This window comes from Hermetia illucens, chromosome 2 (genome assembly GCF_905115235.1).
Source record: "Hermetia illucens chromosome 2, iHerIll2.2.curated.20191125, whole genome shotgun sequence".
In the NCBI taxonomy this organism is placed as follows: domain Eukaryota; kingdom Metazoa; phylum Arthropoda; class Insecta; order Diptera; family Stratiomyidae; genus Hermetia; species Hermetia illucens.
In genome coordinates, this window is record NC_051850.1 from 26,577,512 (window position 1) to 26,602,629 (window position 25,118).

Here is a 25,118-nt window from a genome sequence, read left to right on the forward strand (position 1 = left end):
AGCGATACCATGAGCTTCAGGTTGTGGATAAAATCCGGCTCAATAGGTTACGGTGGGCGGGTCACTTAATCCATATGGATGAGGATAATCCAGCCCGGAAAGTCTTTAAGGGCAATATCTATGGTAGGAAAGGAAGACGAGGCAGACCTTGCCTGAGCTGGAGCGATGGCGTAAGTCAGGACGCCAGACAGCTTTTAGGGATATTGAATTGGTGGACCTCGGCGCAAAACGGGGATGTCTGGAGTTCCTTATTAAGGCAGGCCTAGACTGGATACCGGTTGTTGCGCCGTTGATGATGATGAAAGGTCCCAAGAATGCCACGAAGTATAGATCCACAGGTTGGGGTTGGTAGTCGAACTGAACCAATAGAATTTGAGGGTGCTCGGAAAACGCAAGAATAGGAATTTACACCTGTGGAGAACCTCAATGTGTTAGGAGCGTTAGTTACAGGTAGCCTTTTACTTACATACTTTCTGGATTAAATGAAATTCAACTGATCTTGAGTTTCACGGCTGGACAAGAAAATTCTAATTATTAGAGACTGCCAGTGTTAAGTTACATGTCTGAACGAGGCAGTGGGTTGAGCAATCTGTTGCTAAATTACACTAAACGAGTTGAAAAAAAACAGGAATATTGTGATTCCTTATAACCCTTATTGACAACTATATACACGTTTCTTATCCTTGAATGGTTAGCTTTCATTTTATTTGGAAGTTCCATGGAAATTATGATCTTTATCCCCAGCTTAGTTTTCAACTGCCTGTTACCTCTAGATGCAGTCATTCATAGTAATTCTTCCCTCATCTTTTTTAAACCGGGCTTAAAAGTATCCTTCTTCGGCAGCTGATAACTTCCACTTTTCTAGATCCAAATACAATTTTAGAACTTTAATAAAATTCCAGTTATGCTTGAATTTTTATCTTAAGTCGCTGAATCATCAGATTGTTGAAAGGTATACAAATGATTCATTAACGCTTCACATAAATCCATTTATTTTGGGGCATAAATTTTGAACACACATAATTTTATTAAGTTTCAGTATCCCAAGGATAAAGCTAAGAATAATTTAGCCTCACTCGCCTACCCTTGAATTGTATATTTTGATATGGCTTCGTCAACGGATACATCTCCAAACTTGCTTTGAAAGCATCGGGATCTAAAATTTTTGTATGTGCATAATCACCAAGGTCGTCCTTGAAAGAATGGTATGAGAACAGGTCTGCATAGACTTCTGGCTGGTCTTTACGTCGCTTTTTCATTTTGATATAGGGTGTACTTATGTAAATAAAAAGTGCACGTCTGCTGGGAGCGTTCTTTGATATATAAGTCTAATGTTCGCAACAATATCCAGAAGCAATAGTCAGTTACAACTTCCTTAGAAAGAGGACAGCAAATACATACCGTAAAAAAATCAATCACATTTTTCTTTGTTAAAGAATTTAGGATATTTTTCGCGATTTCAAGCTTGTTAAAATTATATAGCTCACTCGAGATCTCTTCAAGGAGCACCTGGAACCTTTGCAAGGAAGTTCTAGGAGTTGGAGCAAAATAAACTTGGAAGGATTTTTTATATCGTTGAAATGAATCGTCTGTCATGTTGGTCAAAACATCCTGAAAAAAGTGAATAACGCCAACTTAAAGGAGAACAATCTTGGTAGGAGCCTTACCATCATATACAGTAGAAATTTTTCAATCCTCTCTTCAATGAAATGTGGCTCCTTATCAGTTTGCACGGCAATATACATTCCATTACTGTTTCTTGTTATCCACGTATCACATTTTGCATTATATCCAATTAAATCCTGGAATTGTGCCAAAGATGAAATTATTTGCGGGTATATGCAGAGAAATGTCTTTATGTCCATTATTAATGGAACAACAGTGAATCTAAACTAACAACATTAAATCCTGCAGAAGGAGCAATTTTCTTGGGCTTAAATGTCCTATGGTATTGAAGGGTCCCTGATTCCCTTTCGGAACGACATGGCTCCCGGTACGTTTAAGATCAAAGATTAAACAAGTCGGGAAACCGGTACCTGGACGCTTCAGGTATGAATGGTTTTGTGTGTTTCTTTTATAAAGCCATTTGAGTATGCATTTGTCCCATTGGAACCTAGCACGTAATACGGACAGACAGACATACTCGAGCGGGTAATCTATAACCGGCTAAATCCGTTAATTGATGGTCGCAGTTATTTATCGAATAGGTAGTTTGGCTTCCGGAACGCTCGGTCAGTAGTTGATATCGCCAAAGTGGTTTTTGAATAGGTCAGAAAAGCCTACGGCGAAGGGGAATACTGCGCACTGGTGACTCTTGACATCAAGAATGCATTCAATTCCACCAGATGGAACCGTATCATCGAAACCCTCACCGCGACACAAACACCAAGATATATATTAAATATAATCTTCGATTACTTCCGACAGCGGAAGCTATTCCATAATTCGGACGAAGGGTCGAAGATGTATGTAATAACGGCAGGAGTTCCGCAGGGGTCTGTTCGGGGCCCTCTGCTATGGAACTTAATGTATAATGGCGTTTTACGACTTCCAGTAGCTAAACAAGCCGTTGTCGTCAGATTCGCAAATGACGTTAGGGTGGTCATAACATCCAATCACCCCGACGAAGTACAGATATATGCGAACGAGACTATACGGACGATCAAGTCTTGGCTTAAAGACCACGGGCTGGAGCTTGCTGAATACAAGACGGAGTTGGTGCTCTTTACAAAACGGCAGAAACAGAAAACTGTTGAAATTGGCATCGTGACGCATGTTGTTAGCCCTCAGCCATCCCCGAAATACCTGGGAGTAACATTCGACTCCAAGTTGAGCTTTAAACCCCACTTAAAGCTTACTGGGCAGAAAACGGCGACTATCAGCTCAACACAGTCGGTAAGAGTCCGGCCTGTGTGTCCTAGATTCCAGATGCGTACCGATGATGGATGGTAGACTCCTGTAGCCTCAAGTGATGTGAATATTACTACCGCCTCCCGTAAGATACTATCTCCAATGATACTAATTCTTCCCTTCCCCGCTCAACCCATTTCTCAATTAAAGAAAACAATGTATGAATCTAGAGACCCTTTTTTGTAGGTGTCTTACCCCTTACTGATTTGCTGTATGATTTCTTCTTCCGGACTAGCTTTTCTCAATTCGTGAGTATAATGCACCTCGTTCATCTTCTTTCTCTTCAGCCTTTGTCTCGTTCATAAGCGGGGTCGGCTCGTCGTGATCGGTTTCGCCATTTGACTCTATCGAATGCCTGATCTGGGTGCAATCTCGAGGCTTTTAAATCCCCATCCAGCGTATCAAGCCACCGTTGTTTAGGCCTTCCTTTCGGCCGTTTACCATCAACTTCGATGTTGAGACCAATCTTGGCAAGTGGATTCTCGTTAGCAGGAATTGCGTGACCATACCATCGATGACGCCTCTTTCGCAATTTTTCCACGATCGGTGCAACCCCATAACGATCGTGGATATCCTCATTTCGGATGTCATCAAAACGTGTCACGCCACTAGTCCAATGTAACACCTTCGTTTCCATTACCGCAAGACGCCGTTCATTGTCTTTTATAGTTGGCCAACACTCAGAACCATAGAGAGCGACAGGACGGACAACATTGCGGTAAATTTTAGATTTGAGACGTTCATTGATACGTCGATCGCAAAGAACACCAGTTGTGGAACGCCACTTTATCCAGCTTGCGTTAATGCGTGAAGCAATTTCATAACGCAGTTCTCCATTGGCTAATAGTGTTGACCCGAGGTATTTAAATCGCTTAGTTCTGGCCAGATGACTGCCGCTGACAGTGATTGTGATTCATGGGGATCGACCGTCAAAAATTCAGTTTTGTTTAGATTCAATCTGAGACGGTGTTGAGGCGATCATTCCATTTTTGGACAAGTTGCGCGAGACCATTTTTGCTATCAGATGCTAGGAAAACATAATCTACATAAACCAATGTGTAGGGCGCTGGACGTTGGATATCCCGTGTGATGGTGTCCATAACAAGAACAAAGAGGAGTGGTGAGAGTGCGCTTCCTTGATGAACACCAACAGAGACACGAAGCGGTTTTGATACACCCGCCATACTTCGAACTTTACTTTTCGGATCGTGGTAGAGCAATTTAACCCAGCGCACGAGTTCTTCTGGCACTAAGTGTTGTCGTAAAGCATACCAGATGAATTCGTGTGGCACACAGTCAAACGCTTTCTCTAGATCCAGAAATGCAATGTAAAAAGGGTGATCCTACTCACGGTTTTTCTCCATGAGTAACGGCGCAGCGTGTATTGCGTCAGTAGCTCCGAAGTTTTTGACAAATCCGGCTTGATTCACGGGTATTTGAACAATTTGGCGAATACGGTTGTCAAGAATGCGTTCAAAAATCTTCATGGTATGGGAAAGTAATCGGTTTGGACAGTAATTTGAACATTCTGCTGGACTACCTTTCTTTTTCCATATTGGAACTGTGGTACTTTCTTGCCAATCAGATAGTGTTCTTCCTTCCTGAATAACCTGATTAAAGAATTCACGAAGCCACAATGTTGGGTCCCAGCTCTTCGCTTTCCAGAGCTCAGATGCGATGTCGTCAGGTCCTGTGGCTTTCCCCGATTTCATTCGTTTTATTGCTTCCTCGACTTCAGTTGCGCTGACAGTTAAGCCATTGTGTGTTTAACGTAGGTACCTGTCGTGGAGACTTAATCCTACGGTCCTCTTCAGACACGGATTGATTTTGTGACCACAATCAGAGCCCTGCTGAGACAAGCAACAACGGTACCAGTCTATACCAAGTGCATGGCTTAGCATTCATACTGGTGGATGCAAGAATTACCTAAATCTCTACCGAACTAAAGAGTACGGCACCCGTATTGAAACGCAACACCACGCCGAGGCCCGAAGGTCTCTTCTCCCTTGAGCATAACCACAACCACCATGAAACTCCCACTAGGGGCCCTACCGCAAATAATCAAGCTGTACTCACATACAACGGGAGTTCACCCGAAGTATGAGAGTCCTGGAGCTATCCCGGTTCCCATGGTACCAGTATACCCCTGGTAAGGTTTCGTGATCAATTTGCCACTTGAGATGAGTCCCCGTGCAGACTCGGGTCTGATCGCCCTAATTAAGCCTTTGGAGCATTCGCCTACTACATCACGGCCGTCAAACCAAAGTGAGTACAGCGTCTCCCGGTGCCACCACTATGGAGGTTCTCCTCGGCCACTTGGTTTTGGTTTGGCCAACAGGGTTGCCGCCCCGTCTTCCTCACCGCCACCTCTGAGCACCAGTTGCGCTGACAGGTGGAACTGGTCCAAATGATTATGGAAGTGGAGAATGAGCAAATTTTTCAGTTGAAATCTGCTCGAAGTATTCTCGTCATCTAACTGTTGCGGCTCGGCGGTTGGTAAGCAAAGTACCGTTTTTGTCATTAACGTAACAGAAGTGTTCGATATCCTGTGTACGTTCGATACGGCTTTCAGTAAGTCGATACAGATCTCTCTCGCCATCCCGAGTTTCAAGTTTATCGTAAAGATTTTTGTAATAGTTCGCTCGGGTGACAGCGACCGCTTTCTTTGCTTCCCGGTTGGCATTCTTATAAATTTGCCAATTAGCAGGCGTTTTATCATCGAGAAATTTGTGGTAGAGGCGTTTCCTTTCACCGACCTTTATTTCAACATCATCATTCCGTATCTCGATAGATGTATCGCTTACCCGGCTTGGTGACCCCGAGGGTTGCAGAGGCCGCTTTGTGGATCGTGTGTTTCATTTGGTTCCATAATTCCTCCATATTCGTGATGGTCGGCAATCGTATGAGTGAGACCGTTTCTTCTTTCTTCTCTGCAAGTCGCCATCATTTAATGCGGAGCGGGGCAGTGCGTTCCTCACGCCGTTTTATCGGTGGCTTAATTCGCAGGACAGGCCGATGTTGAGGTGCGATGGTTTCATAGGGAACGACTTTGCAATCAGTGACAGTGGTAAAATGTCGGCGTCTTATGAGAATATAGTCGATTTGCGTTTTACTGTTCCCATTATAAAATGTAGGACGATAAGACAATCGTTTGATGAACCATGTATTCATAAGTACAAGGTCATTGTGTCCACAAAATCGATTATACGCTCGCCAATGAGGGTCCCCAATGAAACACGGCCCCATGGCACCTGTTACCGTCGGTTTATTCCCCTACATGTCCATTAACGTCGCCGGCAATGATAATATAGCCGTCAGCAGACACGTGGCAAGTCTTTTCATCGAGAAGTTGCCAGAAGACATCTTTCTCGGCATCAGGTCTGTGGTACGTACGTGGTGAAGTAGTGAATAGTGCGATCAGCTGATATAATGGTGAGCTTCATCAGCCAATCATCAAATCGTTCGACTTCTTTAATGGCATCACCGAAACCCTCTGAGATGGCAATGCCAACACCATATTGAATATGCGCGTTACCAAAATAGAGAAGTTTATAGCCATTTTTACTGCGTTTGCGTTCAATGTCGCAGCTTTTAGTACCAGACCACCGGGTTTCTTGCAGAGCGCAGATATCAATGCGCCTTTTCCGAAGGGCTTTTGCGAGTTCCTCCGTTTTTCCAGTTAGGGTACCGACATTTAGCGTGGAAACACGTATTTGTTTTGTTAGGACTAACTTGCTTACGTCCTGACGCCGTCTATGCGTCTCGTTCATTGACAGATATATGTAAAGGAATTACTCTCGTGATGACAAATACTGCCTTACCCGATGCAGTCGTGGATACGCTGGACACTCTCACTGTGACTTGATTTCGTGTTTAGGAAGGGTTATACTGTATACAATACGTTACAAACCAACAACAAGTCTGGAAACCGGAAGTTAGACGTTTCAGATATAAAAGGTTTTATGTTTCCCTATGTGAGGAGCAATGAGTGCATGACAATTCCGGGTGTAAATAGTTCAGCCGTTTACACAAATAATTTAAACTGGAAAGAACTACAAGTACTAATCAGGAGCTTGCATTTGATACTGCGCACCCCGCGCACCCCCGTTTCATGCATGGGGAACCGCCCCTTTAAACTTCACGTCAGTTAATGTCACTTACAGCAGGCATGAGTTTTCATAGTTCTCATATGTTCACCAAATGTGGTTTAAATCGGTGTAGACAGGCAGACAGTGAATCGATTCTAATAAGGTTCTGTTTTACACAAAATCTTAAAGAAACAAACGCTTTGCAAAATTCATCCCTACTTACTTTCGTCTGCAAAAATTCCAGGCAAGGAAGCTCCATAATACGCACCAATAAACCAGTTATAACGACATCATATTCCTTGCGAGGCCCACATTGCAAGTAGAGAAGGGTACAGCATAATTTTGAATATTTGGTGTGATAATCGAAAGAGTAAGATTCTCCTTTAAAGAATAATTTTTAACTTGAAAAGTCAGGAAAAAACTCATGAAAAATTAAGTATTGAACTTACCTTCTTTCAATTTATAATCTCTGGGTGGCAACAGCTGAAGCATGAGAAGTGGGGATTTGATAGAATATGTTTTCTCCAATTTATCTTTAAGAAAATCGGAAAGTGCCAAGGCGTTTTGCTTGTTGGCATTCCCATAAATAAAACACTCAATATTTAAACGATGGAAAAAATCTTTTAAAAAATGGTCGAGATCCTTCAAAGTTGTGTCTAAAATTCAAAATCATTTAAAACAATTAAAAAAAAAAACTAAAGTAAAATCTGATAAATACCTTTCATTACATCCCCGTAAGATGCATTCGGATAGCATTTTTGTGTAATTAAAAAGTGGACACATGATAAGGCGTGCTTATAAGATTGCTCGGTCAATGCATTTTTTAATTGACGTATGCGCTCCTCTTTGAAAATTTCGAATACTTTCTGATCGACTTTGAATTCAAACAATTTGGTAATAATAGATTTCAGAAGTATAGAAAGTTTGTGAGAATAGCCAGCGAATATGACCTGCAAAAATTCAGGTTACACGGATTAATTTTTCAAGTGGCGCGCAGGGCTTGCCAAAAGTGTAGCTAAAATCTGGAATTCCAAGAGTTGAAATCCAAAAATCTGGTTCAGTGAGCTCTTCAATCACATTATTAAGGAACCGTTTCAAAAAAAAAAGCCTTCCAGCAGAATTCCAACAAGTTACCGACTTTTTCGTTATATGACGAACCTAATTCCAATAAAGACGGTTCCGAGCCGGTAGAGAAAGGAGGAGAGATGAGTCACTACAGTGTATATGAAGGGGAAACCACCTGTCGTCTCAGATGGACCCTGATTCTGAGCATCCACTATTGACGCATCTTATACCCCACTGAGCTAGGGGCTCCCTTTGGAGCCGGGGATCGAGAATTCACTGAACACAATTCATAGCCTGCCAATTTTGATATTTTATTCCTAAAACGTTGTCAACACCTTGCAGAAGAATGAACTTATCGGTTGTCACCTTCGACTATCCTTCGTGGACGGTATACAAATTATTTTTTGTAATGTTCTTAGGGTCCTTGACAACGGTACCGAAGGTCCCCAGAATGCTCACTTTCTCCAACTTGACCGAGAGTTCCTGCACGGCAAGTTGAAATTCTGAGAAAACATTGGGTACGATTAGATGATGGAAGTACGGAAAGTACCCCTTTCGCTATTGCGGTATTGTGATATTGTACCCCGAAAAGTCTGAAAACCGCAACCGTAAGGTACGCTCCTATGACCTGGAAACCGGTTCCGGACAGGACACTGACTACAATATTACGATGCAGAATGAAGAACATCTCAATAGTACAGCGCTATGGACAACAGAGGCTTCCGATATAGAGGAGGAAGAAGTTTTCTATGGGCAACTGAATGCAGTCCCGGAGAGACTTCCCAAAGATGACATTGTGATCGCGATAGATAATATGAATGTCAAGGTAAGTTCTGACAACACCTAGCTCGGACAAGTGATGGTGAAACATAGCCTTGTTGATAGCAACGATAGCCGTGAGGGGATTTGCGAATTTCTGCAGTCTCCACCGCCCCGTCATTGGCGAGTCATTGATTGAGGAAAAAGAATGCCACAAGGCCACTTGGGTTTCCTCTAGCCGCTGGCGGACGGGCAAGGTTGGCTACATTGTGACCACTAGTCGATTTAGCTCCCAACTTAATGTCGCTCGATGTATTAAGGATGCACTTTTGCTAAATTTTCCGAAATCTACAAATGCAACTTCCTCAACTTTAAAGTGGGGCTGTTCCAGGCTAATCTTATTTCTATGTTGCTATATGCGGGTAGTACATGGAAAGTGACCACCACTGATATAACGTATCGAACGGGTACTCTAGGCTGACATAATTTCAAACTAACTATATTGATGAGAAAGCCAAACTGAATGTCGATAGGCCACAATTCAAAAAAAGCAACAACTCCATCGCCCGCTATGCTATCGAATGGAAATTACTGTCCCCAAATAGCTGACGAGTGGGTCGCCCCAGAAACACAAGTCGTAGAAGAGTGGAGATGGTGATGGATGTCAAGTTATGGCGGAAGCTGAAGAAAGGGGCGTAGAGAAACCATCTAGGTAATTATGTAGGCCCCTCTATTATATATTTAGCTTCACTCATTGTCTGTTCCTATTTTCAGTCCCCCAAAATTGGAGATCTGTCTTTTCCACTTCTCTCTTCAAGCTTGGCAACCTAAAAATTCATTGTAGACATCTCTTGTATTTGTCATCATTCTCGCTTGGACTATACTGTCGTTGGATATTTTGTAATGAGTATACTGCATGAGCTGATTAAACGTTAACGTTATCGCCGCCTCCTGAAAATGATGATATGATCCATAATGCCAGTGAAAGCATTATTTTCTTTTATAACGCTTTGTGTGATTCCAGTTAACCCGTTGGGAAGTTTCGTGCCCACGTACTCGAGGAGGGGGATCAGACCCGAGTCTGCAAGGGACTCATCTGAAGTGGCTCTGCCACGAAGCCTCACCGGAGGTTATCTGGTACCAGGGGAACCGGGATGGCCCTCTGAGAGCATATGCTCTAGGAGAATTCCTGGAGGATGTGTTCTCGGCCCGGTTATTTGCGGTTGGCCCCCTAGTGGGAGTTTCATCGTGGTTGTGGTTATGCCTAGACCGCGGGCAGAGCTCCTCGGAGCTCAAGCGTGGAGTTGCGCTGCACAGCTCGGGTACCGTACCCCTTAGTTGCGGCAGAGGTGTTAGATAGGCCTCGCATCCGGTATGAATGCTGAGCCTGCACTCAGTATAAACCAGTACCGCTGTGCTAGTCATGGCGGGGCTCTGATTGTGGTCACAAAATCAATCTGTGTCCGAAGAGGACCGTGCGATTATGCCTACACGGCAGGTACTCACATTAAACCCCCCAGGACTTTTATAACAGTTTGTGATGGTGAATATTGTTTTTGATTTCTGCAGGATTTTATCTTCACGTGAGTACGGCTCGACTTTCTTGGAACTTTTGCAACCATAATCAATACCATAGTTTGCGTTATTTATTGCCGAGACTTGCTGCCACCAGAAGCACAAGGTCTGATTTTAGCTTCCCATAGGGTTCACTTAAGAAGTCGCTTGAAAATGAAAACGCTGAGGGACTTTTCAAAGCTTGACGACAAATTTATTTTATTTTTCCGTTCCAGTTAACACCTCCTAGCCAAAACCCTTGGCATGACTTTCCGAAGTAATCACATATGAGCTGAATTGTAAGAGAAATAATTGCAGCCTGTGGAGAATAGGAGTCCCTCTATATTACCCTGTTCCTTGTGCTTAAGAATACACTCAAACTTTTCAAAAAATCGTTGCTTGTCGAAAATGGCGACTAAAAGCGCGTGGGCGGGCATCCTGCAAATTTTGAAGCTTTACTGCTATTGAAACGCCAACAACACCTTGGATAGGACTGACCTCACGCCGAAAGCCATTGGCTATAAAAAACGGACTATGATTTTTTACTGGAATGTGCACACACTTGACAACGGTGGCGACGATCCTCAGAATACTTTCTGCAACTCGAGCGAGAATTCCAACGAAGAAAGATTGTGGGACTTTGGAGAGTATTCCTCTCCCTCTTGCCACGCCAATGGTTACATGCGTTTTTACTCTGGAAAACTGAATGGTAGCTGACACGAAACCTCTCTCCACCTGGGAGTCGGTTTCTGACACACTTCTGACTGCAAGATTCCGGTCCAGGTTAAGGAATATTATAATTGTGGAGTGTTATGGTCTAACGGAGACTTCCAATATAGTGGAGAAAGATGTTTTCTACGAGCAATTACACAAGAGTTCAGGGGAGGTTTCCGAAAGGTGACATTGTGATCGTAATAGGTGACCTGAATACCAAGTTCTTACCACAGTTTGCTCAGACATGTGGTGCGAAAACACAGTCTTGGTGGCCATAATGATAATAGTGGGTTGTTTGTGGATTTCTGCAGCTTGCGCAGCCTTGTCATTGCTAGCATCGTGTTCAAGTAGAGAGCCTATAAGGTCAGATGGGTTTCAACTGACCGGCGCCATATGAGGAATTAGATTGCCTACTTTGCGATTAGCAGTAGATTTAGGAGTTGCCTCCTGACGATGATCAGCAATTGAAAAGGTGTACGGAACCGTATCACATCCGGTGAAGTTCTCCCTCTTTCAGATGAAATGATTAGACACCGTAACATGCGGGTACGGACTGTTCCTTCAAGCTGGGCTTAACGGTCTCCCGAACAGTTATTAATTGCTGCCCTTGCAGTTATTGCAGATATGCTACTTCTACTCATACGGAAATCTTTGGAATCCGAGACCTTTCCCAGAGAGTAGAAGAAGAGGATAATCGTGACCGTTAAAATTTCAAAGAATGGTATCCTTTTTGAGTTTGACAACTGAAGAAGTATTTAAGTGCTCCTTGTCTTCGTAAAGATAATAGCTCAAATAATCCTGGAACGCAGCAAGGGACATCTCGAAGCTTGATCGTCAGAGAACAGGTTGGCTTCTGTTCCGGATTCTCTTGCATGGACCACATCAACACCCTATGGACCATTCTGGAACAGTCCGTGGAGTTTAAGTCTTCGCTACACCTGCATTCATCAATTTCGAGAACACTGTCGAGAGCGGCAATTGGGAGTGTATCTGGAATGCCCTAAGCAGGTGCGACATTATAGATAAACTAAAAGCTATTATCAGAGCGACATGAAACAGTGCAGAATGTCACGTGCTGCATCAATGTAAAATCTTAGAACAATTTGGGGTCCAAAGCGGAGTTGGCCAGGGTTGCATCTTGTCACCGATACTATTTCTTCTTGTTATCGGTGACGTTCGGTGTACTGCCTTGCCTGCAGGATGTGGAGGAATTCAATAGACTACGACATTTGTCTTTAAACACCTCGACTACGCTGATGACATTTGTTTGCCTCCACACTGCTTTCACCGAGTGATGGATCTGGGCCAAATGGCTTTGGATTTGGAAAGAGAGGGCAAGTATAGTTGGACTGAAGACAAACACCAACAAAACCTAGGCTCTTAGTCTGACAAGTCATTGCGCTCTCCCTATTTGCATTAATGGGCAGAGCATCGAAGGCGTCGATCAATTTGTGTATCTCGGAAGCGTGGTTTCTGCCGGCGGTGGTACCAAAATGGATGTTGTAGACGCATTAACAGCGATAGATCTACTTTCGTTGCCCCGTCTAAAATTGGGGTTATCTCAATACCAAGATCATGAGACTGTTCTGTGCTAATGTTTTTTCTGTGTTACTATATGACAAGCACATGGAAAGTGAACCCCATCGTTACTCAAAATTTCCAAGCCTTCGTGAACATCTGTTTGCGACGTATCATCTGAGTATGCTGGCCTGATACTATTTTAAACGAAAAACTTGATTGGCCCACAGGAGTATCATCCGTACATGACGACAATTATATTGGCGACTATGCCATGTAGTGAACTGTTCTATCCTAATATGGCTGACGGACGGTTCAGTGGAGGCGGAGTGTAGGCGTCTTTAGAAGTTCTGAGCTCAAGCGCATCTCAGCGAGCGCTACCGCGTAGGTATGGTTCGGCGCGCTATACCTCACCAAAGAAAAAGGGAAATCATATATTTTACCAAAATATTTATCTATAATTATTTGTCTCTATTCTGTGCTCCCGAGAAAACTCTCGATCCGGGGGGAATCGCCAACCCCCTTCTTGGCAAGCCTAGTTGGAGCACGTATCATCAAATCATCAATAAGAACCATATCAATTGGGTGTGTTAAGAACTGTAATTCTATCGACGCGACATACGCCAAGTTGTTACTCAAGCAGGAAATTCATCCTCACTGTATTACCTTTCTGGATCTAAAAAAAATCTTTAGTCTGACATATGCTCTGACAGTATCTAGTTCCAAAGGAACTCATTCGTTAGTTGAAGTACTGGGATTCGAAGAACAGGATTGAAAGTGTGGCAGCTACATAAAACCAATCCGGGGTTTCATAGGCGTTCACTAAAGAAATGCCCTTTCTCCACTCGTATGGGGCGTCTAATACCTAGTGACCTGCAAAGCCCATGTTTCTCTAGCGTCTCACAAAAAGCCTATATTGAAGAACTGTCGCCCATTATGGTTCCGACTGATGTATAGTCACCAAAGACAATGAAAGATAAGAAGTTGTACATGAAGCCCTTCGTTAGCTAAATTATCCTGAACATCCAAGTCGATGCAAAAAGCCAAAGATCGGTCAAAACAACCGTGACTTGACATGCTGGACAGTGATTAAAAGTTTCTTAAATTCACCCTGATGAGGCTTAACATCGTCAGAAGTGGTAAACCTTATTCATAAGAGCCGACTCCACTACCGAAAGACCTTTACTTCTAAACGGACAAAATTGATAATTGAACATACCTAAATAAATAAGGACGAATAATACAGAATGTACCCATTGTGGGAAAATCGTGATTGAGGCATATTTTATGGTCATGAGGAGAGCTGACTTGCTAAGGCTATTGATCTGAGTATTGATGTCGATGGGGAACGACTAAAAGGCCGAACGAAACAACGATGGTTTTCTACCCTGCGTGGTGATTTGACATCCTGTCGACTTCACCGAGATCAGGCCTATGACCAGAGAAAATGGCTTAATCAATCGAAACGGGCTGACCACTTACTCAACAGGACAAAGGCTAAAGTTGAAGAAGAAGAAGGAGGATATGGGACACAAGTATAACTGATATTCTTTTTTTATTTAGATTTTAACTCAACTCCCGAAAATTACTAAAAAGATCCTTACCTTTATCCCAGTCAAGCTAGGTGCCATCGAAAACTGCAATCCAGCTAAATTAATATAAAATAAAATTTCATATACTGAATCTAAAAATATAGCCACAAACATATGCATTAAATTTGAAAATATCTCATCATCTGCCACAATAGGATTTGAAAATTCGATATGCATATATGTTTTCGGAGTTTTCACTTCAAAATTTTGCTTATACCACGTGCGCAAACATGGTGAATCGAAAATTATTACAGGGGTCGGATGGGCTGGCATTTCCTTCGGGAATATCGTGAAGTCAGTTGGTATGTAGGGGTTAGGTGGAGGTAGATGGAATACGTTATTCGCTCTGCTCTTTTCCCATTGCTGCAAGAAAATACATTAGATAAATTTCATCCGAGTGAGGTTCACCAATAATTCCGAAATTTTTGAATTACTTGAAGAAGCGGCTGCGGTAGAATCTCTTTACGAAATTTCGTTTTATATATGGGTTCAACTTCATATGTAGTCGGTTCGTATTTCTTAGCAACTAGGAATATCCTGCATTGAGAAGGTCTCAGCGCATTGATTAGATCTTTGAGCAGCTCTGGTCGCCATTCGATATTCAGTGCTGGACCCGTTATAAGTTCCTCCATGGGATAGAGCTAGCAATTGCAAATTCTAATGAATATCGTCTGAAGAGTTCTAGGTTGCCTAGGCTGTGTAGTAACCTATAGTTACCTGCATCGCATGCACCAAATGAATGACAAAGGCCCTCGCGTTCTGCCTCTCCCCATGTCTAAAATCCAAATCCTGAATATTGGTCATCTCATCAAAAAGCCATTTTTTGGGACCCTCGTTACGCAACATCGTCATGTATTCAAATACTAGCTGGATTATTTCGTCCACGTGCTCAAGACCGTCTTCTGTTAAATTGATTGAAATCTCCAGTAGCCCAAAGGAATATGGAACTTTCAAATGGTTTGCGCATATCCTTTTGTTAAATGTGGACATAATTTGAAACAGGAAATTTAACAAAGGCTTCAACCCGTCACTCACTTGTTACTCCAATGTCGCTCTCTTAACTGCGAAAATATACTACCCTTTCCCTGATGCTCGATAAGACGCGTTACATACTCTTCCGGCTATTGATGAAGCATTCCCCAACTTTATACTAAATAATAATATAATTACCTCAAAATTGTACTCACCCTTGCTCGGAAATGTCGTGTGAAATCGTCCGTTGTGAAGCTGATAACAAGCGACCTATAATCCTTTATGGGAGTTACATAGACTTTCGTTCCATATTCCTCTGGCAGATAAGGTGGACTGGTCCACACCATGTGTTCAACTTTTTTATTTTCAATTTCCGAGAATTTGGACACCACCCATTCTTCAAGCTTGTCTAAGGATTCTGAAAGAGATTATCAGCTATAGCAAATGCAAAGACACCGCTTCATTGCGCTTGTTAATATTTAAATACAATTTTGGGTGGGAGCAGGGATGAGATTAGGGACAAGGCATAGGGTAGGATACATGCCGGAAAGAGTTGGGAATAGGAAGCTAGGGACAGGGCGTTTTTGTCAAACCTACGCAGGTGACTTCATACACAGGGAATGGAAAATTTCAACGGAAAAGACGGCAATGGTCTCAGTTCCCCGGTCATCTTCATGTTCCTGTGAAACACAAGTTTTCCACTTTTCTAGAGATTAAAGGATGATTTCAGCAAATCTCACCGAAATAGGAACTCAGACCTGGCGTTGTAGGACCAGCATGGCCTCGGGATCGCAGAATGGAAGTAAATCTCGAGTTCCGCGAAGGGTACATCAAAAATGTCCGCACTACGTGTGTTATGGGACGATGCGATACGGAAAGTAATATCCGAATAGGCGGAGCAGTCCATCAGACAATTGCAGAGTTTGAAAAGAGTACACATATCAAGGAAGATACGGCGTTGCTGCAAGGAGGAGAGATTGAGAGTGCGAAGTCGTGATGGATAATCAACCCGTGGAAGGTTCTTTTTGTGAAAGAAGGTGCGGGAGAATTTGCGTTGTACAACTTCAAGAATGCGGCAGTCACGAATGCGGAAGGGGGACCAGACTACACAGCAATATTTAAGGATGTTTCTGACAAGGGAATAAAAGAGTGTAAGGAGGGCTGAATAGAGGTAAAATCGGAGGAGGAACATAGGATAAAATCAGACATGTTGGAAGCTCTATTGATGATGTCAACGAAGTGGGAATTGAAAAGAAGTTTGTCGTCGAATATTACACCCAGGCCTTTGAAGGAGGTCAGTAATGAAAGGGGTTGTCCACTGAGAGAATAGGAAAAGGATGTTGGAAGGATTTAAGCAAGTAGCACATCCAGTGGCATTTGTTGACATTTAGTGTTAGCTTTTTGACTCAACACCAAGGGACTAAATTATCAATGTTGGACTGTAAGAAAGCACAGTCCAGCGGAGACGAAACAGAGGCAAACAATTTAAGGTCGTCTGCACAGAGCAGGTGAGGATGGAGGCGAAGTCATTGATTAAAAATAGGCAGAGTAGCGGGCCAAGTATAAAGCCTTGAGGAACACCAGAGGAAAAAAGGACACTACAAAACGAGATAAGTAACCATGAAAAGAAACTTTGCAGGAACGGTATGAGAGATAGGAGGAAAGCCAGGAGATGATTAAAGCATTTGCCAACAAAGTTGATAAAGAAGATTTGAAGCCGTAGATCTGTTTCACGAAACCATACTGGTCTTTGACAGTAAAGTGGCCAAAGTGCGCGGTCAACTAGTCGTTGACGAATCTTTTCAGGATTTTGGAGCAAGAGAAAAGAAGAGAAATGGGCGGCAGTTCACAGAGAAGAGTCTCCGCTCTTGAGGATAGGGATGATAAGGGTCTCTTTCCAGAGATGGGGAAAGTAGCATTCTTCTAGATTTTGTTGTAGATTATACTCAGGGGGAGGGAAATGTGTTTTATACTGTTAAGGACGAAGAGGTTAGGAAGCACATCGGGTCCAAGTCCGACATTGGGGCCAAGATTACCAAAGAGGAACTCAACCAAGTAAGGCGAAAGGAGAGGAATGGCCAAAGATTCAGAGCAGTCTGCATTTATGAGAGGTGTAGAGGATGGAGCGCTCGAGGGAGAAAACACTGAAGGAAGTTTGTACAGAGAAGGTCGCAGGATTTTTGTGGGGAGTTGGCAGTGGAGTCGGCGAAACTGATTGAAGAAGGGAGAGATTGAGTGGGATTACGAGAATTGCGAGCGTGAGAACAAAAGGATTTTAAGTTCAACGCTTCTACACGCTTTTCTGACCATTGAAATCACAGTATAGCATATAGCCTTAAAGGGAGCAAGGTTGGCGTCATTCTTAGAAGCCCGACACTTCTTCCGCAGTGTATGTTTCAAGCGAATGTTAATAAGAATTTCCATTGTGAACCAAGTTGGGTACGAAGGTAGGCAGGGAAGGGAAGAAGGTCCTTTGCAGAAGGAGAAGTATCCTTAGGATTTCCACCCATCTAGGAGGCTAAATATTTGCGAATAAGTCGAGAAGTGTGCAATTGAAGTCAGATTGCTCATCGATAATGGACCGCGCTTGAAGATTTTTGTTGAGAACCATAGGATGGAGATAAATCTCTTCTTCCAATCTGTGGGAAAATGGACGTTGAGAAGGCAGTAGTTGATAATTGAGAAAAAAAAATTTAAAATGTTTGGAGTACATTTTTTAGGACTATGGAGGGGCGTGCCTGGAACGATGTCTTGAGAGTATCAATTTCTAAATAGTTTACGCTGAAAGGTCTTTCTGTGTTTGATATCGCCAAGGGTGGAATGAAACTAGTTTATGGTAGTTTAAGAAGCGAGGCGGAATCAGTTCATTGCATATTGCTGAATTACTTCAGTATATCGGCGAACTGGCTGGTCGATAGTGTCGTTGGATACCATGAGGTTGGATGGAACCAAGAACAGATCGAGTCTGGATTTAAAGATGTGGTTGGTACGTTTCCAGTTCTTCTTCTGGAAATCCCAAAACGCATGGCGGGAGACGGGTTCCTCGCCATGGATAGATGTGCCCACTTTAACCTTCAGACGAACGACGAAATATTGCTCAGATACAACCAGGTGAACTCTCAATGCTAAAGATACGCTTGACTTGTAGAATAGAGTCTGTATACTCTGAATTACGAGCCCTATTGGGTTAGAAGGTATTAAAGCAGCGCATGAACTAGCTAGGAAAAGAGTAAGAACGACGCTCTATGTACCAGAGCCTTTGTGTTTAATGGGAAAAGAGAAAAGAGGAACGGTTGAAGGAACAGTTGAAGGAACTATACTGGATGAACTTACCAAGAAACTATCAGTTCAGAGTGGTTGTGGGGACATATGAACCAAAGTGCTTACAGAATTGTTTGAATTACAACAAGATAAACTTTAAAATTATAGATCGCTACAGACTATATGGTTCTAGCATCTGAAAAAACTAGGGATATCTGAGGACGTTGTATGAATATTCTTTGAGGAGAGCAGTGAAACCTTAGTGCATATCCTGCGACTCAGATTTTAGTGTGCTCTTGTTCCGAGATACAAGAAAATTTATGATTTAAAGCGGCAATCAGGATTCCCCATTTCCCGGCTATTTATATGACTAACCACCCATGTGAAGACATGTTCTCAGTGATAGTTGAATAAATATCTCAACAGAAAACAAAAAAAAGCAAATTGTAAGGTTCACCTTTCCCAAGTACGACTAGACACATCAAATTGGCTGAAAAGTACTTTTTAAAGAAATCCATCAGCTCGTCTCTAACATTGATGCCCATCTTCTTCGGTATTGTTTCCAATGTCATGGAATTCCCTGGAATAAAATCAGCAATAAGTGGCCAAACCTAACAAAATATTATACTTAAAGCATACCTGTCCCAAAACCCTTGAATGGATGTTTCGGATCTGCTAGATGCTTATTGAGTTGACGAATTCGCCATTGGTCATCGTATAAATTTTTCTCGAATTCTGTATTGATCTTACGGAAAGAAAATTTTTAAATAAAGGTGCGTTTATATTTTCCTGAAGAAAATCAGTGTAAAAAAATGGTGCGTTATCATATACTTTATAGACAATCAAATATATTAAGCCCTGCCTTTGAAAAGTAGATGTAGACAGTCATATATTCGATGACGGACAAGGCCAATGGAAAGAAACTGTTTCCCTTGTTGTTTTTTCGCAGGCCCTGCATTACGATAGCTTACTCCCAGGGAAAGCTCCGCTTGGGCGGTTACTGTATTTTGCCCCAATTGATTTTAGGACGATTATCTACTAGCAGATTTATGGTGGGAATTGGGTTTGACTACATAGTCAGCAATACAATCATCGTCTCTTCTTAATGAGTAAATTATGTATTTCCAATAAAGTCAGCTAATAATGTAGTATCTGATCCGGACCATAAAGCATTTTGAGACCTGTATCTTGCACATCCTCTTGGTAGCAAAATGAGGGAGGTGAAATTCGAACTCATTTTATTGAATTAAGGAACGGGAGGGTAAATTAAACTCCTACCTGCCCGTCCATTCTGACCTGATCCCATCCGAAACCCGGCAGACTTATCAAATTTATAGCATATAATGAGTATCATAAGGATGACCTACGAAGTAAAACTGAATCGCTGATGATTAGCGACGCTAAGGGCCTCAGCATCCGGACCACGACGACCCATTTTCTCCCAAAGGAACAGATTTTCTTACCGGCAGAACTGCTCCATACACCGAAAAAAACACATGGAGGCACTAAACTTTCCAAGTTTCTTTTCATTTTTTTTTTAATTCCAGGAAACAGTCTTCATATCTCATTATTTTTTAATGATATCTTACGTGACTTTTATTTTTGTCATAGTTTTGTTGACAACTTTTATTATTTGTGAATCATCCTTGAATTGTTCAAAAAATTCTCCCCAGCATTCAATGTGAGAAAGTGTAATCTGATCTTACTTTAGATCTTACCCAATCAGATCCGGAACATTTTAAATAATCAGAAGCCAATTTCAAGGGCCTGTAACAGTTTTTGGGTATGATTAACTTCTATAGACGTTTCACATCCAGCACTTCAAATATCCCTAAACGACTTAGTAGTTAGCAGCGGCAAACGAAAGGGTGGTCTTTAGTAATGATTCGTAGAATTGCGGGATGGCCAAGTGGTCATCCATGGTCAACCACGAAAGCAGAGCTATCCTAGAAACCTAGAAAAAAATGTGGAGAAATTAATCATGCTGGTTCATCAGCACCCAAGTGCAGTGCTACTAAAGTACCCCTTCGACACATGCTTGCTTCAATGTGAAACTCGAAAATGTGAAGAGGAAGGCTACTGCAGTGACTGCACAATTTTCTACACATCATCGTAGAACTCCTCAAAGTCCTCGGAGATCTACGTCTGACACTGAATTCCAGAAACGCACTCGAAGAGTTGCTTTCAGCTCCTCCTCCCATCACCAGCCGAAAGATATGCGTAAACAATATGTATATGCGCATACTGGCCTAGCAATTTGAAATTCCCTGTTAAAGTGGATTGAATGAAAGATGAAAGAGACCCCGCTTATCAGAATAGCATCTGGCTGGCCGGAGTATTTGACATTCCACAAGTGAATGATCTATACTGTCCGATCCGTCGACAACACACTTTGAGGACGAGCTAGCAACTCCGGAAGGGTTAGCAATTATCCCGTAGATGTGACAATTGGTAAAGCTGACGTTTGCCCACTCTCCATGCAAGGGATATTGTTCTCGATGGGAGCTGACACAGATTTTATTGATATAGACACGTAAAGATTAGCAGGCAAGATATTTTCTAATTATAACCGATGTTAAAAATAGTTATCGTTCCGATGCTTGTAGTTCTTCTAAATAAAAATAAAACTAGGTAACCAGGTAGCTAGCTTATTTATTTAACCGATGTTAAGTTTGACGTATCTCACTACCGTGGCATGTTGAAGAATGGGTAACATAAACCGCGTACGTCATGATCCAGAATATACCTATTGAGACCGAGCAGATAATCTTTCCTTCCGGTAGCTGGCAACAAAAAACTGCTTCGTGTCTCTGTTGGTGTTCATCAAGAAAGCGCATTGTTACACGGGACATCAAACGTCCAGCGCCCTATACACTGCTTTATGCAAATGATGCTCTGCTGGCGTCTCATAGCACATCATGATCTCGAACAATTTATCTAAAAATGGAATTATTGTCTCAGATTGAATTTCAATAAAACTGAATTTTTGACGACCGGTCCCAATCACTGTCAATGGCAGTGACAAGAACTAGGCGATTTAAATATCTCAGGTCAATGCCATCAGACAATGGAGAACTGCGTTATGAAATTGCTTCACGCATTAGCACAACCTGGATGAAGTGGCGTTCCACAACTGGTGCTCTTTGTGATCGACGTATCAACGAACGTCTCAAATTTAAAATTTTCCTCAATGTCGTCCGTCCTGTCGCCCTCTATAATGGCCGACTATAAAGGACAATGCGTTAATGAAGACGGAGACGCTGCATTGGACTAGCAACAGGACATGCTTTGATCACATCCGAAATGAGGATATCCGCGATTGCACCGATCGTGGAAAAATTGCGGGAGAGGCGTCTTCGACGGTATGGTCATGTAATTCGCGCTAACGAGAAATCAGTTGTCAAGGCCGGCCGAAACAATTTTGGCTTGATACGCTGGATGAGGCTTTGAAAGCCTCGCGATTTCATCCAGATCAGGCTTCCGATAGAACAAAAGCCGACCCCGCTTTTGAACGGGACAAAGGCTAGGGAAAAAGACAAAGTGGGAGTACAGGCTGTCGAAACTTCCTTTTGAACTCTACTTCAAATATGGAAGTTTTGAGATTTTAAGTATTTATTCATTCCAAGAAAACAAATGCAGTAGAGTTCTGATAATTCGTATGAACTAACGATTCAGGAGTGCAAAATGAAGAAATTAACTCTGGGGCCGGAAAATTTGTACGAATTAGCCGGAAATACGAATAATCGATGTACGATGTACACTGTATTATCACAGTGGAGTCCCGATAATTCGTATATCGATTATTATAATTTTGCCGGTCCCTCTTATTTTATTTTTTTATTTTACACTTTCCATAATTGGTAATCGTAATCGATACTTCGTACCAAATCCCCAATCCATTTACCATAGGAATTATTGGAATTCTACTATATATAATGTACTATACTATACAATACTATACTATAATGTAAAACAAAAGATAACATAATCAGATGATAAATTACCACTTTTATCTCTCGTGCCACAGCAGCCTCTGGAAATAGTGGTGATATAAAATGTTGTGAAAAGCGATCTAAAGCCTCCTCGAACTTTTCCGGTACTATTTCAAAATAAAATCTGGTCATTGATGCATACGCATAAGCATTTGATCTTCCACCATTTTTTGTTAGGAAACTCTGATAAGAATTATCTTCAGGATATTTTGCGGATGCAACTGATATTGCGTGTTCCATCAAGTGCACCAATCCAGATACGTATTTAGGATCAGACATCTGCCTAAAAGAAATAACAAAAGCTTGATTTAGTCTAGGGCAATTGTAAGAGTTTCCAAAAAATTTGAAAAAAAGAAACGTAAAGTCTCTGAAGCTTTTGTAAAGAAAAGGAGATCTGTATCTAAATGTCCTATCAGAGGCATAGACATCCAGTCATCCTCATGGAAATCCTCGTTCAAAGTCCTGAAGATCGCAGTGTCTTCCCTATTAAGACATTAACTACACCAGGAAAATATATTAAACTCCAAGCAAACTTCCTTCGGTTCAAACTCTACCAGATCAAACCCCCCGTTGGCGACTTGGAAAATTTCCAAGTATCTCCCGATATATATTACAGATACCTCTTTCCATGGCCATTTTTTGAGCAAGCAAATACAATAAACTGAAATTAGTACAGATTTTCATAACTACCTCAGTTGTTCTAGGAGCTTCATATAGACAAGACCACTCAGTAGTCATAAGGGATGAAGGCACGAATGTATGAGATATTGAAGCTTGCAGTTTGTTCAAATAATATTTACAGTCTTTGCTATTTATTCAGAATCTACTTCTGCAAGAAGATAATCTCACGTTGTTATCGTAGACTATTTCGACGTTGATAAACATCACCGCCATTGAAATTTATATACAAGTAACCTGGAATCTGAGCGCCAACAGAAAAACGGATATCATCCTTTCTACGACACGCCTCAGGGAAGTTAATACTGATGTAGTCTCCGGAAAAAAAATCTTTTACTACCCATACAAAAATGAATAAATTGAAAATGCTAATGCTAGTCGTACCCAACTTGTATGGACAAGGATGCCGCTGATAATTCACTCTCATTGTCGCTAATCAGTAACACCTTCAGCTCATTCTGCAGTACAAGTCCTCGATACTGGTTCTTGTCCGGGACCGCTTTTATAATGTTATTCACACTAAAAGATATAGAAACAATAACTTATCTCAAAGCAGGTATGCAACAACATCTTTCTTACCGTTCAATGGGATTTTTCTTGAACCGTTTCATTATGTGCGCCAAAATAAATCCATCTTACTGCACGATTTGAGACATAATTTAGGTAAATCCTGACAAATGTTCTAGTGACATAATGATTTTTTGTGGTTTCTATGATTGGGAATTATTTGATAGATACACAAAGTGTAGTACAAATGAGAGCAAGGATGAAAAAATATTTAACGTCGCATAAGGGAAAGAACATATAAATTCGCAAAGTAACTGCTGCTAGCTGTGCGGAATTCTCAATTGCAACTTCCATTTCCTCTTACTGGATCAAGAATTCTACGTAAACCATTTGATAGTAAGCATAAAATTAGCGATCCATTAATCTCGATACCATCGCATAGCACTCTTTCATATCTAAGGAATCTTGGTCCGATTATGCTTCGGATTAAGGTTGCATAATTGAGCTAGTCCTCAAACAACCTTCCCACGGTGGCAGCTGAAAACTATCTTCAGACGGGCCAAAAATGTGCAGAGCTCAACTGGGAGTAGGTTCATCTAACCAACGAGGATATGTTTACCTGCTTGTCATGTATTAGGGACAAGCGCAGCTTTTTTCTAGTATGCAGGGTCTAAATATCCTAAGCAAAAAAGAGAGGGACTGCTGCTATTGGCATAATCGGAGCTGCTGGAACCCCAAAATTCTCATGGACAACTTGGTGGAGGAGGAGGAACCCCAGACAAAGAACCAGCCTTCCGTATAAATAGAGAGTGCCTGGAAATACTGAAAAATTGGAACTACAGAGTGTGGTTCGGAATTCACTTCTTCAAAACTTGGTTCCAGTCGGCGCCGCCAACGAGCTATTGGAGGAAGTGAAAATCGACTGTCTACCCATATAAGCAGACCGTGCTGAGGGTAGCTCAGGTGAATTTGCAGCAATCGAAATGTCCCTCCGTTAATTTGCTGATCTTCCTGTGGGAGGGGGGACAATTCACATCACAAGCTCTGAAAAGCAGAAGGCTAGATTATCAAAGGACTTCAGAACAAATAATATAATCTATTCTACAGCACAAGAGACATTGTTCGGGACAGGCATAGCACATGTATATTTACCAGGGAGAACCTATCTTTCTGTGTCCGCACCTGAGTTCCAACGATCTAATGCTAATCAATCTGAAGCAAACGGAACAAAAAATGTATATATCTCCAAGGTTACCCGGCTAACCACCGGTCAGCACCACCGGAAGGATTACAGCATTTGACGTTGGCACTATGTGGTTTATATAATATTACACTACTAATTGACAATAGGACTCCCAGGGCAGAAACTGAAGAAACAAGGAGAACCTTTTCGGAGAACAGTTGGATACTTCTCAATTTGAATCTCATTGTATAGGTTTCCTACCTTTCAGAGATCTGAGGAGGATCGATTGTAGAAACTTTTGATCAGGTTATCAGAGCCGATCCTA

At 42.0% G+C, this 25,118-nt stretch overlaps 1 protein-coding gene across 1 annotated transcript; it reads right to left on the bottom strand.

Annotated features, from left to right (window-relative positions):
- Nucleotides 1–985: 985 nt before the first annotated feature.
- On the bottom strand, nucleotides 986–23,791 carry LOC119649272 (insulin-degrading enzyme-like). The gene is made up of 16 exons (XM_038051361.1): nucleotides 23,683–23,791; nucleotides 23,488–23,622; nucleotides 22,438–22,708; nucleotides 19,073–19,178; nucleotides 18,891–19,013; nucleotides 15,388–15,590; nucleotides 15,236–15,321; nucleotides 14,918–15,170; nucleotides 14,635–14,841; nucleotides 14,213–14,563; nucleotides 7,717–7,948; nucleotides 7,448–7,654; nucleotides 7,222–7,379; nucleotides 1,668–1,802; nucleotides 1,402–1,611; nucleotides 986–1,328 (listed from the first exon to the last, which is right to left on the bottom strand). Exons 1-16 carry the CDS (start codon nucleotides 23,712–23,714, stop codon nucleotides 1,056–1,058), a joined length of 2,982 nt encoding a protein of 993 aa, XP_037907289.1. The 5' UTR covers nucleotides 23,715–23,791; the 3' UTR covers nucleotides 986–1,055.
- Between the last annotated feature and the right edge of the window lie 1,327 nt (nucleotides 23,792–25,118).